The 12363-nt window shown below is 48.2% G+C and overlaps 1 protein-coding gene across 1 annotated transcript in view; it reads right to left on the bottom strand.

The window, feature by feature from the left end:
• The window catches only part of CPZ (carboxypeptidase Z), a 33962-nt gene extending 22182 nt beyond the window's left edge, over nt 1–11780 (bottom strand). Inside the window, exon 1 of the mRNA XM_021550700.3 lies at nt 11671–11780. Within this exon, the coding sequence (XP_021406375.2) occupies nt 11671–11758 (88 nt within the window). The 5' untranslated portion in view covers nt 11759–11780. The remainder of the gene's footprint in view (nt 1–11670) is intronic.
• Between the last annotated feature and the right edge of the window lie 583 nt (nt 11781–12363).

Here is a 12363-nt window from a genome sequence, read left to right on the forward strand (position 1 = left end):
TATTTCCCTCCCCAACAACTCTCACAGGAAAACTTTTCCAAAAGATCACTCTCCTAATGGCTAGAAATTGCCTTTTAATTTCCTGTTTTAAAGTATTTGTGGCCAGTTTATATCCATTGTTGTTGTGCCAGCATTGTCCTTTAGCTTAAGTAGCTCTCAGCATTCCCTGGTGCATTCCTTCACACTGTGTTTGCAAAGAGCCAACAGATCTCTGCTTTCTGTTTACTAGGTCAAATAAATGGTGCTCTCTTGATTTTGAAGGAACATGGTTTGATGACCCAGGAAATGCTTCTTTTGCTCCTGTAGCCAATAATTCTACACTGTCCTTCTCCAATGCTGGCAACTAAAGAAACATATTTCTGCCAAGGTACTGGAGCTGGTTTCACCAGTGCTTCATAGGAGCTAAATCACTCCGTGCAAGCCTGAACACCACCAGGTTCACCTTTCTTGTGGTGTACTGGGGATCTCTTCTGTTGCTATTTCTTGTTCTCACTGGGGGGACAGGGATCCCAGCTTCTTGTTCAGTAAATTGAGCATTTATCCTCACAAGACCAAATTCATGATGTTATCCTTTTTTCCTGATAAAGAGTTTAAATTTCTACTCCTGGCATATTTGTTTAAGCATAATCATCTGCATATGTGTTGCTAATGAGTTGATAATTCTTTAGCCAAAATAAAGTCATTGTAATGAGAACCAAATTAACCCTGGGATTTTATCTTGGAGGGAGACATTTAATTGGAAATCGGTCTGGTTCTATATTATGGATTGTAATTGAGCCACATTACCTCATAAAATAAATGAGGCATCAGAACTAGCAGAAGCAGCCCATCCCCAACACCAAAAGGTTCTGTTACGCAGCAAGCTAGAAAAAATTATGTCCATACAAACTCTTTTCCCTGCTCAGTACATTATGATAATTGCATTAAATAATACCTGGTTCATCAACAGTGATGAATCCATTATAGGATTTCAGTGTTTCCCCTAGCTAGGCACAATCCCCACTGTGAGTTAGTTATTAAGGTCAAGGCATTTCTAAAAAGCTTCATCTCAGCCAGATACTGCATGCAGTGCTACATCTGGGGATAATCAAGGAATAGCATTTTGTACAATGCCAGCTGGGAGAGAGAAAGAAATGATCTCGTGTTAGTAAGAGCACCAGCAATTAATCCTGCTTATAAAATTGGATGTTAATACCCCTTGAATCTGGATAGTCTTATATACTAACATCAGCACACCCACATTTGAGAGATCTTGGATATAGGTCTGGAGTCAGCCAAACATTCCTTACAGAGGGGAAAATGTAGTGTGGAGATGACTGGCTTGAATTTAGCCACATCCCAATGAGGAGAGTGAGTCTATCTCTGTTTATCACCAGGGTTATTATCAATGACTCCCCTTTGTTACCTTGAGGGGTGGATGAGAAATATTTGACACCTTTTTTTCCCTCTCCTGAGCAGAAAATTAATGTATTGTAGCTATTATTTTAGACTAGAGGGTTGCATGTGCTGGGCACAGTTCATTGTGGGGTATCTGGGGAGTATGAATGGTCTTTCTACAACTGCTCACATTTCCTCAAAGAGGCATTTACCCCTCTGCTGGCTCCAGGACCAAGCTACAAACATCCTTTTAGCTTCTGTCTCTGACAGGCAATGATCAAATAATGAAAGGCACAAACAGCCTCCCCAAACACTTTCTGTGCAGGAGTGCTATTTCCATCAGTCAGTTTGAGATGTGGCACAGGCCTGTTCTCAATGGCATCTCAGAATTCTGCCTGTTCAGCTGGAGCAAAAAGGTGTTCTGGCGCCGTGCTGGAACAAGCAGAGGAAACCAAAGGGAAAACGCAGGAGGCGGGGTCTGGACACGGTGCTGCCTCTCCCTGCTCCAGCTCCCCAAGTAGCAGAAGACTTGCTGCCTTTAGAGATGCCTTTTCTGCCCAGCTGGCCAGAAGGAGAGGCATCAGGAAGCAATGGAGAGCTGATGGAAGAGATGTGAAATTCCACTAATATGATGTCCTGGGGTTCACCTGAGGAGTGGCTCCTTTAGTGAGCAGGAGGAGATGTTAGCACAGGAGAGGGAAAGATAGCTCTAGTTTCAGACTGTGCTACATGTCACCCACCTTTTATATTTTTGCCATATCTTTATAGGAAGAGGAAATCTATTAAGCAACATGGCCAGTGCTCATTAACAAAGATGCTAACTGAAGATGATAAATCTATTTTTTTGGTACTAAAAAGATTTGGTACCAAATCCATATAAATCTTTTCCATTGCAATTGAAATTATTCATCTAAGTATATAATAAGCAGAGGTAATTCTGCAATACCCCTGCTCAGTGGGTAAAGTCTTTCCACTACTTTTGATCCAGGGTGCCCCTTACAAACTCAAAGCTATCACAACTACTCACTGATTAGCAAAAGCAGCTCCTTGCTGCTGCGTCCTAAACCTGGATCTAAACTTAAATCTAGATCTAAACTAAAATTACATTTAAGTCTCACACTATTGCAGCATACCATGGCATTTTCTCTCTGTTTCTCCTTACTAGAGATAGCCATGCAACTTCTTCTGGCCACCTCTCCCAGTCATGCAAGCTTCTGTATGACCCTTGTATCAGACACAGCTCTGTCTTGCAAACACCCAGGACTGAAACAGCTTGAGATTTCAGGTTATTGAGAGTATACATAAAGTCAAGAGAGAAAAGGTCTGATTTATACCAAACCTTACTTTATAGCCAGCCTTAAATGTGTATGTGTGCTGATGTGGTGTTTTGACTTTCCCAATGTTTCCTAACACCAAAGCTTCCATATGTTTTGGAGGGTGCAGCTCTGCAGAGGCCAAGGATAATTCTGGAGGATGTGTGCTTACATAAATAAGTGTGGATACACGTAGCTGGGCCAGAACTGCCTGCCTGGAGAGCCAGCAGCAGGAAGCTCTCCAAGGCCAGCTCCCAGGCTGCAGCTGTATGGTCTGTTCCTGCAACCTTGCACCCACGGGCCTGGGTCTCTGCACATACAAATCACCAGAAAATCCCCATCCATGCCCATGACAGCTTGTTTCTCCAAGCTCTGGCAATGCCAGAAGAGTTCAGCCACTCCCTTCTTCATTTTCCTAAGAGAAATTACAGGGGCTGATATACAAAGAGTTTCTCAGGTCTCCCAATTCACTTGGCAGGCTTCAATTGCTGCTTCTTCTGTGCTTGAAAGAATCTAACATTTTTCAATTTTTTGGTGTAAAGGCTTCCCCGGGCTCAAGGAAGACAGTGTTACCTCCTCTCAAAGTCCCATCCATCGACAGGTTGGTACAGAGGGACCTTTTTCTTCCTGACCCAGAACAGCCTTTTCAATTTTTTATGTTTAGTTTTGTACTCTAACTATTCCACCAGAGCTACAAAAGTCCTTTTGGTAGTACAGCTTCTATTCAAGATTATGGATAAAATAACTTATTGAAGAGGAGAAAAGCCATTTCAAGTTTTCGGAGCTCTCTATAAAATATGCTTCTGGTTTTAATTTGCAAAGGCAAGCTTGAAAATCTACAATGCAGCACATACATATTTTACTGCCAAGCTTACATTTTTTCCCCTTGATGATTCAGCACCAAAGGAAGCAAGCTGCTGTGATTAACCCTAGCCCAGACAACAGAGCTCAACAGCTACTTCTAGTACCATGGGCTGGCCAGTTGCCTTTTCAAGAGCAAAGCCAACAGGAGACTCGTGCGATTGATGATCTGGAATAAGCCCAAGGGCAAGTTTTAAATCTGAAATATCAAAGTCATTCAGTGAGGCAGATTGGTAAGAGATGTGCTAGTCAGTACAGATCAAAATAGATCAGATAATTTTTATTGTAAAGACCAGCATACTCCCTCCCAGCTTTCTGAGCTTCTTACAAAACTTTCTAAAACTAGAAGAACATATGTATTCATCTTAGTCTGTTTATAAGCAAAGCCTCCACTTTTCCAAACAAAGCATTTTAGTTCCTTATCACATTACTATTACTCTCCTGGCTGTTTCTCATGGTTCATCAAGTCAGTCTTTCAGTGATATTTTGTCTTTGCCACTAAAGAGACAAAACTCAGTAGCAAGGTACAGACAACTGAAAAAGCACCTTCAATGGCAAAGCATAACCATTCAGAGCAGCTTCTAGCTCCAGCAAAAGCACAAGGGCAGGACAAGATCCATTATATAACACTAAAATGGATCAGAATCATCAGGAGGAGGCTGTGGGAGGAGTGGAGGTGTAAGGGGACTAATGTCAGAGTAATGAGAGAGCTGAGCAGCTTGGGCAGGGGGAGAATGGCTGAGCAGAAAGCCCAGAAGAGAAGGCAGCCACACACCCAAGGCATACATGCAGAGGAAGATTCCCAGTCACAGAGAAGAAATTACAGAAAAACTGGAGGAGAGAGAAATGCTTGCAAAAAGCAGCCACATGGTTAACTCCATTTTCTGGATACATCAAATGTTTTGTGAGAAGAGAACTGAATAGATGTTATTAACCCTCCAGCAATTGCAGTAACTGCCTGGGGGAGGGATGTGTTTGAAGCAGGCAGAAGCAGTGCCCAAGAGCTCTGTACAGCCCTCCTTTAACCCTGCTCCCTCACTTGAAGAAGCATGAAAGCATGAAAGAGATTAATGCCTCCTCTGCCTTTATTTTGCAGAGCAAGATCACAGCAGGAAGACACAAGCCAGTGTTCATTGCCAATCACCCTTCTTTCTAATCCACCTGCTGCCTGGCATTCGGTTAAACATCCATTTTTATTGAATTACTGAAGGAGCTCCCACAGCAATGAAACTGCAATCAGCTCTTTTGGGATTGTTTCTCTCTCAGGACTGCCCTGGAGCCAATGAGAAGGTGCTGAAGCTTTTCTGTGGGTGATGTAAGGTCACAACCTGCAGACCACAGGTCAAAATCTGTGCAGATGCACACCAAGACCTGTCACATGCCAAGGGAACAAAGACAGCCTTGGTGGGCACCAGTAATCCTCCCTTGTTCCTAGTTGTTCAGATGCAGCTTAAACATGGCTGTGGTTGTAGGTGGTGCCTAAAAGAACTGAAGAGTATTTCTATCTGTCTGTCTATCCCCACCACTGCCCTGGTGACTCTGGTGTCAGCCCAGCTCTGTCTCTGGCTGGTAAGTGCTGCTCTAAGGAGTCCTTCAGGAGTTGAAAATGCCAAATATAAATGTAATTCCCTAAACAAAACCTACAAAATGCTTTTTTCTGGCCTCAGTTGAGATCTTTTCCAAGTTGCAAGGGAAAAATTACCCACTGGGAAAACAAAATGCAACAAAGATGATAACAACAAAGTGGGCCAGGAGTTGCCATATTGGCTGAAGGCTTAGTGAGCTTCAGGTGTGACAGGGCTGCTGCTGAATAAGCATTTCCTGAGCAGCAGGATGAGCTGGAGACATATGGAGATCATCTCTCAGGGTCTGGTCAGTGAAAGAAGAATAAATAAACTGAAATCTGGGGGATGATGGCATTGAAAAACAGCTGGGGTAAGAAGGTGGAATAGGTCAGGAAATCTCTGACCTATTCTCTGACTAGAAAACTATAATCTAAAGGATCAATTGTTTTTCCAGATTGCCTTGTGAAGGATGAATACACTTATTAACCAGGTAGTCTGGATCTGTGATGCCCCCATAGCTTTATTTTGTGACCATGCATTCTTTACAGCTCAGTTCCCATGGTTTAAGGATGTAGTACTCTCCAAGTGCTTTAGCCAACAACCTACCACAGTTAGAAGCTTTCCTTTAACCAAGCCCAAGTCTGTTGAATGCCATGGGACAGAGGATTATGTCTGAAAAATGGAGGGTTTTATCTTTTCTGCCACAAGTTTTCCAAAACATCTGCCAACACATCATTCCATCCTCTTTAAACAGTGTGTCCATCCCCCTAGATCAACTCTGTCTTTTCTTTAGTTTAGAAGTATGAGGACTATTATAATTAACATCACACCTGATTCTTCTGTAAATAGAGTTTTAACCAAATATGGTACTTTTATTTTATAAAAGATTGACAGTTAATTTAACAACCTTGACTTAAATCTGTGTTTTAATCTCATATTGTGTCCTAGATAAATGTATCCTATTATAACACTAAAAATTGGATGTCAATTATATCACTGGAGTTACAAGAGTATAAATTAAGGGATTGAAATTTCAGTTTTATTTCTGAGGTGGACAAAACTACCCCAAGTCCTAAATTCCACTGATCTGTGACAGCTGCATCCAACTGGGAGGATGTCCAAACAAGATTCAGCAGTCATAAAAACCCAGCAAAGAGACCAAGACATGGCCCACCAGCCTCAGACACCATGCTCACAACATGATAGGTAACTTCTGCATGGTACCTCCATGTCAGCTCTGTGTCAGGCAATAACTCATGACATTTACCCAGCATTTGGCCCAGGCTTCAGGAGGGGTTGGCTCTCACATGGCATCAGCAGCCCAAAGGGGACCATGGTAGCTGTCAGCCAGCCAGCATCCTCAAACACTGTGACTGTGTGAAGGGAGAGGTAATGCCTAGAAACGTTATAGGGGATCAACCATTAGTGTTATTAAGTCTTGCTGAAAGCCTAGCTGTGACTAAGAGCAGTGGGATTTTGTTCAAGTTTTGACTGTGTATGCACACCCCCACATTTTAAAGATGTCTGTACAAGTATTCTGAAGAAAACTTTGCCTTCAGATTCAAATAATGTATAAATAATTTCAGCAGTATAAGGAGATACCTGTGTATTTTATTTTCCATATAAACTTTCCCCTCATAAGTGTCTGTTTCTGATACCATTTCCCATGTTAAAAGGAGCTGAAGGCTAGTGTTGCTAAAATAAAAATTGTGTAGAAATCCTAGAGCCACTGGCAGGAATTCAGCAGAGCTCACATGATTCAGTGATGACAACCGGCTCCACAAAGAGCAGGAATTTCTCATCTTGTGAGTGAGCATGATGTAGATGCTAGTTGTGCATTTTTTTGTTTTGATACAACTTGGACATATCCATCTCAAGTCCAGGCAGTGAGATTCCTGCAGCCTGGGCTTTCCCACACGTGGCAGCAGAGTCCTGTGGCCATGCTCCACGTCAGCACCTGCCAGTGCCAGCCACAGCAGGATGAGGGACCACCCCACTGGGGCAGGGAGAAGACCCCAGCCAGGGGTCAGTGCAATCATAGGAGCAGCAGCAGCTGGAGAGGCTCTGTGTGTGCACAAGTTTCACCAGCAAACCAGCATGAGAATTATCCACAGCAGTTGAACACATTTGCTCAGGTCCCATGGAGCCAGGGATAGTGTGAAGGTCATAGGAGGAAATAACTTTCCCCTTTTTTTGCCTTTTACTTTGCAAAAAAATGTGGCACATTGTGACATTTGAAACTGCAAAGAAGGGAAAGGTATAACATCTCTATATGAACACACTTTTTCTGTCAGTCTTACTCAATGCTGTAGCTCAGAAAGGAGCCAGTCCCTCAAAATCTGTTCTGGGCTCCAGAATAAATACTGTAATTGTCCCCTGCCTCCTGCCCTGGTGGCTTCCCACTCCTCATCTCTCTTCCTTGTACCTCCCCACTCCCTCTCATGCCCACTGGCTGAGATCAGAGATCCTCAGGATGGGACAATGTCTGTCTCAGGAGAAAGCCAAAATGATGAGAACAACAAGGTGCTTGGAAGAGGAGGTGACCCACATGTGGCAGGTGTGCCAACCAGCACTCTGCTGCTCTCCTGCCTCCAGAGCTTCAGGTTAAACAGCTCCACTCCTCAGGACTCCTGCCTGGAGAACAGGAGCTCAGGAGAACCTTCTCCTTCTCCACAACTGCCTGAAGAGGGGTTGTGGTGAGGTGGGCATTCCTTCTCCCAGCTAACAAGTAAAAGGACGAGAGGAAACAGCCTCAGGTTGGTCTAGGGGAGGTATAGGTTGGCTATTAGGGAAGATTTCTTCCCAGAAAGGCTGTCAGTCTTCGGAACAGGCTGCCCAGGGAACTGAGTCAGCATCCCTGGAAGGATTTAAAAGATGTGTCGAACTCGAAGACCACAGCGATCGTTTCCAGCCGCAGGAATTCCACGGCTCTGAAGGCGCCCGGGCCATCCCGCAGGCGCTGGGGCAGGGATCAGGGAGCGGGCGGGCGGCACAGGCTCTGAGGGCGGCGTGTCCCCGCCGCCGCGGGGCCGCACGGGGGCGCCACAGGCGGCGGCGCGGGCCGGGCGGGCCGGGCGGGCCGGGCGGAGCCGGGCGGAGCCGGGCGGGCCGGGCGGGGCCGGGCGGGCCGGGCGGGGCCGGGCGGAGCCGGGCGGGGCCGGGCCGGGCCGGGCGGGGCCGGGCGGGGCCGGGCGGGGCCGGCCGGGCCGGGCGGGGCCGGGCGGGGTCGGGCGGGCCGGGCCGGGCGGGGCCGGGCGGGCCGGGCGGGCCGGGCGGGGCCGGGCGGGGCCGGGCGGGGCCGGGCGGGGCCGGGCGGGCCGGGCGGGGCCGGGCGGGGCCGGGCGGGGCCGGGCGGGCCGGGCGGGGCCGGGCGGGGCCGGGCGGGGCCGGGCGGGCCGGGCGGGGCCGGGCGGGGCCGGGCGGGGCCGGGCCGGGCGGGCGGGGCCGGGCGGGGCCGGGCGGGGCCGGGCGGGGCCGGGCCGGGCGGGCGGGGCCGGGCGGGGCCGGGCGGGGCCGGGCGGGGCCGGGCGGGGCCGGGCGGGGCCGGGCGGGCCGGGCGGGGCCGGGCGGGGCCGGGCGGGGCCGGGCCGGGCGGGCGGGGCCGGGCGGGGCCGGGCGGGGCCGGGCGGGCGGGGCCGGGCGGGGCCGGGCGGGGCCGGGCGGGGCCGGGCCGGGCGGGCAGGGCCGGGCGGGGCCGGGCGGGGCCGGGCGGGGCCGGGCCGGGCGGGCAGGGCCGGGCGGGGCCGGGCGGGGCCGGGCGGGCCGGGCCGGGCGGGGCGGGCGGGGCGGGCCGGGCGGGGCCGGGAGGAGCCGGGCGGGGCGGGCCGGGCGGGCCGGGGCGGCCCCTCCCGCGCAGCCCGTGAGGGCCGGTCTGCAGCCCCATGGCAGCGCCCCTGTGCCCCGGAGCGCTCCCTCGATACAAGTAACAAGAAAGGAAAGGCTTCGTTGCTTTTAGCATCACTGTTGATCAAGGTTTTTCGCTGCTATGCCCCATTCTGGAAGTGTTCAAGGCCAGGCTGGATGGGGACTGAAGCAGCCTGATCTAGTGGAAGATGCCCCCGTTCAAGGCAGGAGATTTGGAACGAGACCTTTAAGGTCCCACCCAGCCCAAACCACTCTATGATTCTACAACAGCCTGACCCCAGTGGCATCACAATTGTAGAGATGTCCCCAGCTGCAAGGAAAGTCACCTATTTGAAGACATATCACTTCAGTCTGCCTCTGTGGGCTTTTAGCTTGGTTGTCAATATTTATAAAGCACTTCATTTAACTAATTACCTCTGGACTACATCAGTCAGTAGCAGAAATGCATAACTCGGATAAAGAGGAACCTGTTTTATTAGCTCCCTCTGAAAAAGTTTTGCCATCTCTCAGAGGAAACATGCTAAACTGTACTTTTCTCACCCAAACTATAGGCTAAGAGGCCAGTTAAACTCATAAGGGTCTGACAATGGGACCTTGTAGCATCTTATCACTGAGAGAGACAAAGCTTACCGACCAGGGATACAGGACACAGCTAGGGAGAAGGCATCTGTCCTCCCTCAGTGCCATGGCTCCCAGCTACTGCCCAAAAAACTCACCACATAGTGTATGATGCCTGTGACATATTCTGGAGCTGGAGGACAATAATCATTTCCTTATTTTTCTTAACAGAAAAGCACAAAGCATTTTCAAAGGACATTGGTATTGTAAATCATGTTTCATTTTGGCTTCTTATAAAAAAAAAAAAAGCAAAATGAGTCACTGCAGAACAAATACCACCAGGAAGCCTGCAGAGAGCAGCTCCAGCCTTGCTGGGAGTCAGACAGTTGTACTGGTTCCTGCTGTTCTTTCCTGCAAGAGCAGCTTCAGGCTGGTCTCCTCTAAAGGGGCACTACAGGTCTGGCCACTGGAATACAGCATGACCTACACAATAGATCCCAAAACAGGAGAGAAAATCCCACTGCTACAGATAAATATATAGTCTGTACCCTGAATGTTGAGAGGAGACCCCTGCAAGGTCCATTTGCGAACATGTGCATCACAGGCAGGCCCCTTTCTTTTCATGTGGCCTGACATGATCTTATCCCCGCTTTAGAAAAGAAAGACCCTGGAGAAACCTGTCAGGTCTCTCCATGTCCAAGCTGCTGCTTTATTGTCTGACCCAACAGCCCTCCAGTGTGCAGTGTGTCCCCTGCGTGGCACACAATGTGGTGCCATTGACAGCTCCCTTTCCCTACCTCTAGCCATCCCACTAGCAACATATTCAGCTGCCTTTCTGCAAGTCCTGCCCAAAAGGCACCACAGCTGCCAACACACACAAAACACTCTCAGAGTCACCCCTCCATGATCCATATGTTTGTGGTTGCTAGGATTAATATCCCATGGCAAGACTCTGATCAGCTGGAACTGGAGCAGAATCATACCTTACAGAGAAAGGTCATGCTGCAAACCACACAGCCTCTTCCTGTAATTGGCTGTAAATAGTCTATAACTCTTCTCTTTGTGCAGCTTTATCCAAAAATAAAATCCCTTTAGGCTGTGGTAGACCTCACTTTGATGTTCATGGGAGCAGCACTCTCAAATTATATGCAGTACATGGCACATGGGCTGTACTGTGTAGCAGTTCAATGCCAGTGACAGTCTATGGCTTATATTTAAGCACTGAAATATAGTTGAATTTCCTTGGGTAGCATTAAGGTCAGTTTCAGGTTAACTTATCTCTTCCTGTAATCCTATAAAATAAATATTTTTCTGACTCATTTTAAGTTTAGAGTCTCTGAAAATAGTTTTCCTGAAATAGACCTTGTCACTACACTGAAATTCATGTCTCCACTGTCCCCACATAATTAAGCACACTTGATAAAAAAATGTAATTTTAAAAGGCACTGTTAATATATTTTATTGGCCAAGCTGTTACTGAATCAAAACTTTCAATTAATTTAGCAGCATGTTCATGTTTAACCTTTATTCTGAAGGATAAATTTGCTTTTCCAGCCTATCAAACAAATTCCATATTGCTTATAGCAAGTTAAAACACACCCTAGAGCTGTCATATCCTAATAAATCTCATACTTTGGACTTGAAATAAATGACCTAAAGCTAAATGTAAGTTTTTTTTTTTTTTTTCTTAAGCAGAAAAACATACAGAAGGTCAAAAGGTCACCTTCTTGCAATCTGACTACCACATTCCTAGAAGGCAAGGCCAGAGATGAAGTGAACCTTCTACATTCCCCATAAGAGTGAGGGGAGTCCTTACAACTGGCAACTCCACAGATTGGCTGAAAGACACCTCTGCAACAGCCTTAAAGATGGTGGTGGGGAATATTTTATGTTCCCTTACATCACAGCCTTGTCTTTCTGTTGCACAGCCACACACCTCCCACTTTCCCATCCATGCTTCCCAATCACAACCCCAGTTTTACCACCAGCAGTATGCAGATTTCCAAAGAGCTGATCCTCATCTCTAGGGGAGAGTGACAGCTCCTGTCTCCCTCTCCTTGGAGCTGGAACTCTTAACTTATCTCCAGGAGAAGGAAGAAGAGAAGGAGGACTTTTGGGGTGGTTAGCCTTACCTAGGGTCTCCTGGCCGGTTTCACAACGGGGTGCTGGCTTGGTGGCCCTAAGCAGCCCACTGAGGAGGAGCAGGAGCCTCAGGACCATGCTGGAGCCCCTTGCACAGGCAGCACAGTGATGTGGCACTCACTGCCCGATGGAGTGACTCCTCTCCTGAGCCTCAGCGCGGCTCTGGCTCTCCGAGCTGCAGAGGAAATCAGTGCACTGCAAGGGCATGCCCACGTCTCACTGTGCGTGCAGTCCAGGCGTCAGATTTCAGCTGCATTTGAGCTTGGAAAGCAAAAGGCTTTGAGACAGAGAGGGAGGAGGAATGAGCTCCCCCTCCCCTCTGCCTCCAGACCGTCTCCCTCTTGCAGCCTGGCTTACAATTTCATAAACAGTTTGAGCAAAGGGGGTCCCCGCAGGGTTGTGCCCCACCACGGGTCCCTTCGGTCTTCATGCAGCGCTCTTTCTCTTAAGGGAGGAGGGACATTCATGAAAGAGTGTCTCCCTGAAGCCAAGAGAACTGTCTGGAGAGAGCAGAGACAGAGAAAAGCAAACAACTGAAAGCAACTTTCAAACTGTGGTATTTCATCACATACTTAACTGCAAGTTTAGAACATAACATGACAGTGAAAGGACTCTAAGCTGCATCCCCTGCAGAACATAGAGAATGGGAACATACAGAATAGCCACCAGGATCCCCTCTGCAT

The sequence above is a fragment of the Lonchura striata genome, chromosome 4 (genome assembly GCF_046129695.1).
Source record: "Lonchura striata isolate bLonStr1 chromosome 4, bLonStr1.mat, whole genome shotgun sequence".
NCBI lineage: Eukaryota > Metazoa > Chordata > Aves > Passeriformes > Estrildidae > Lonchura > Lonchura striata.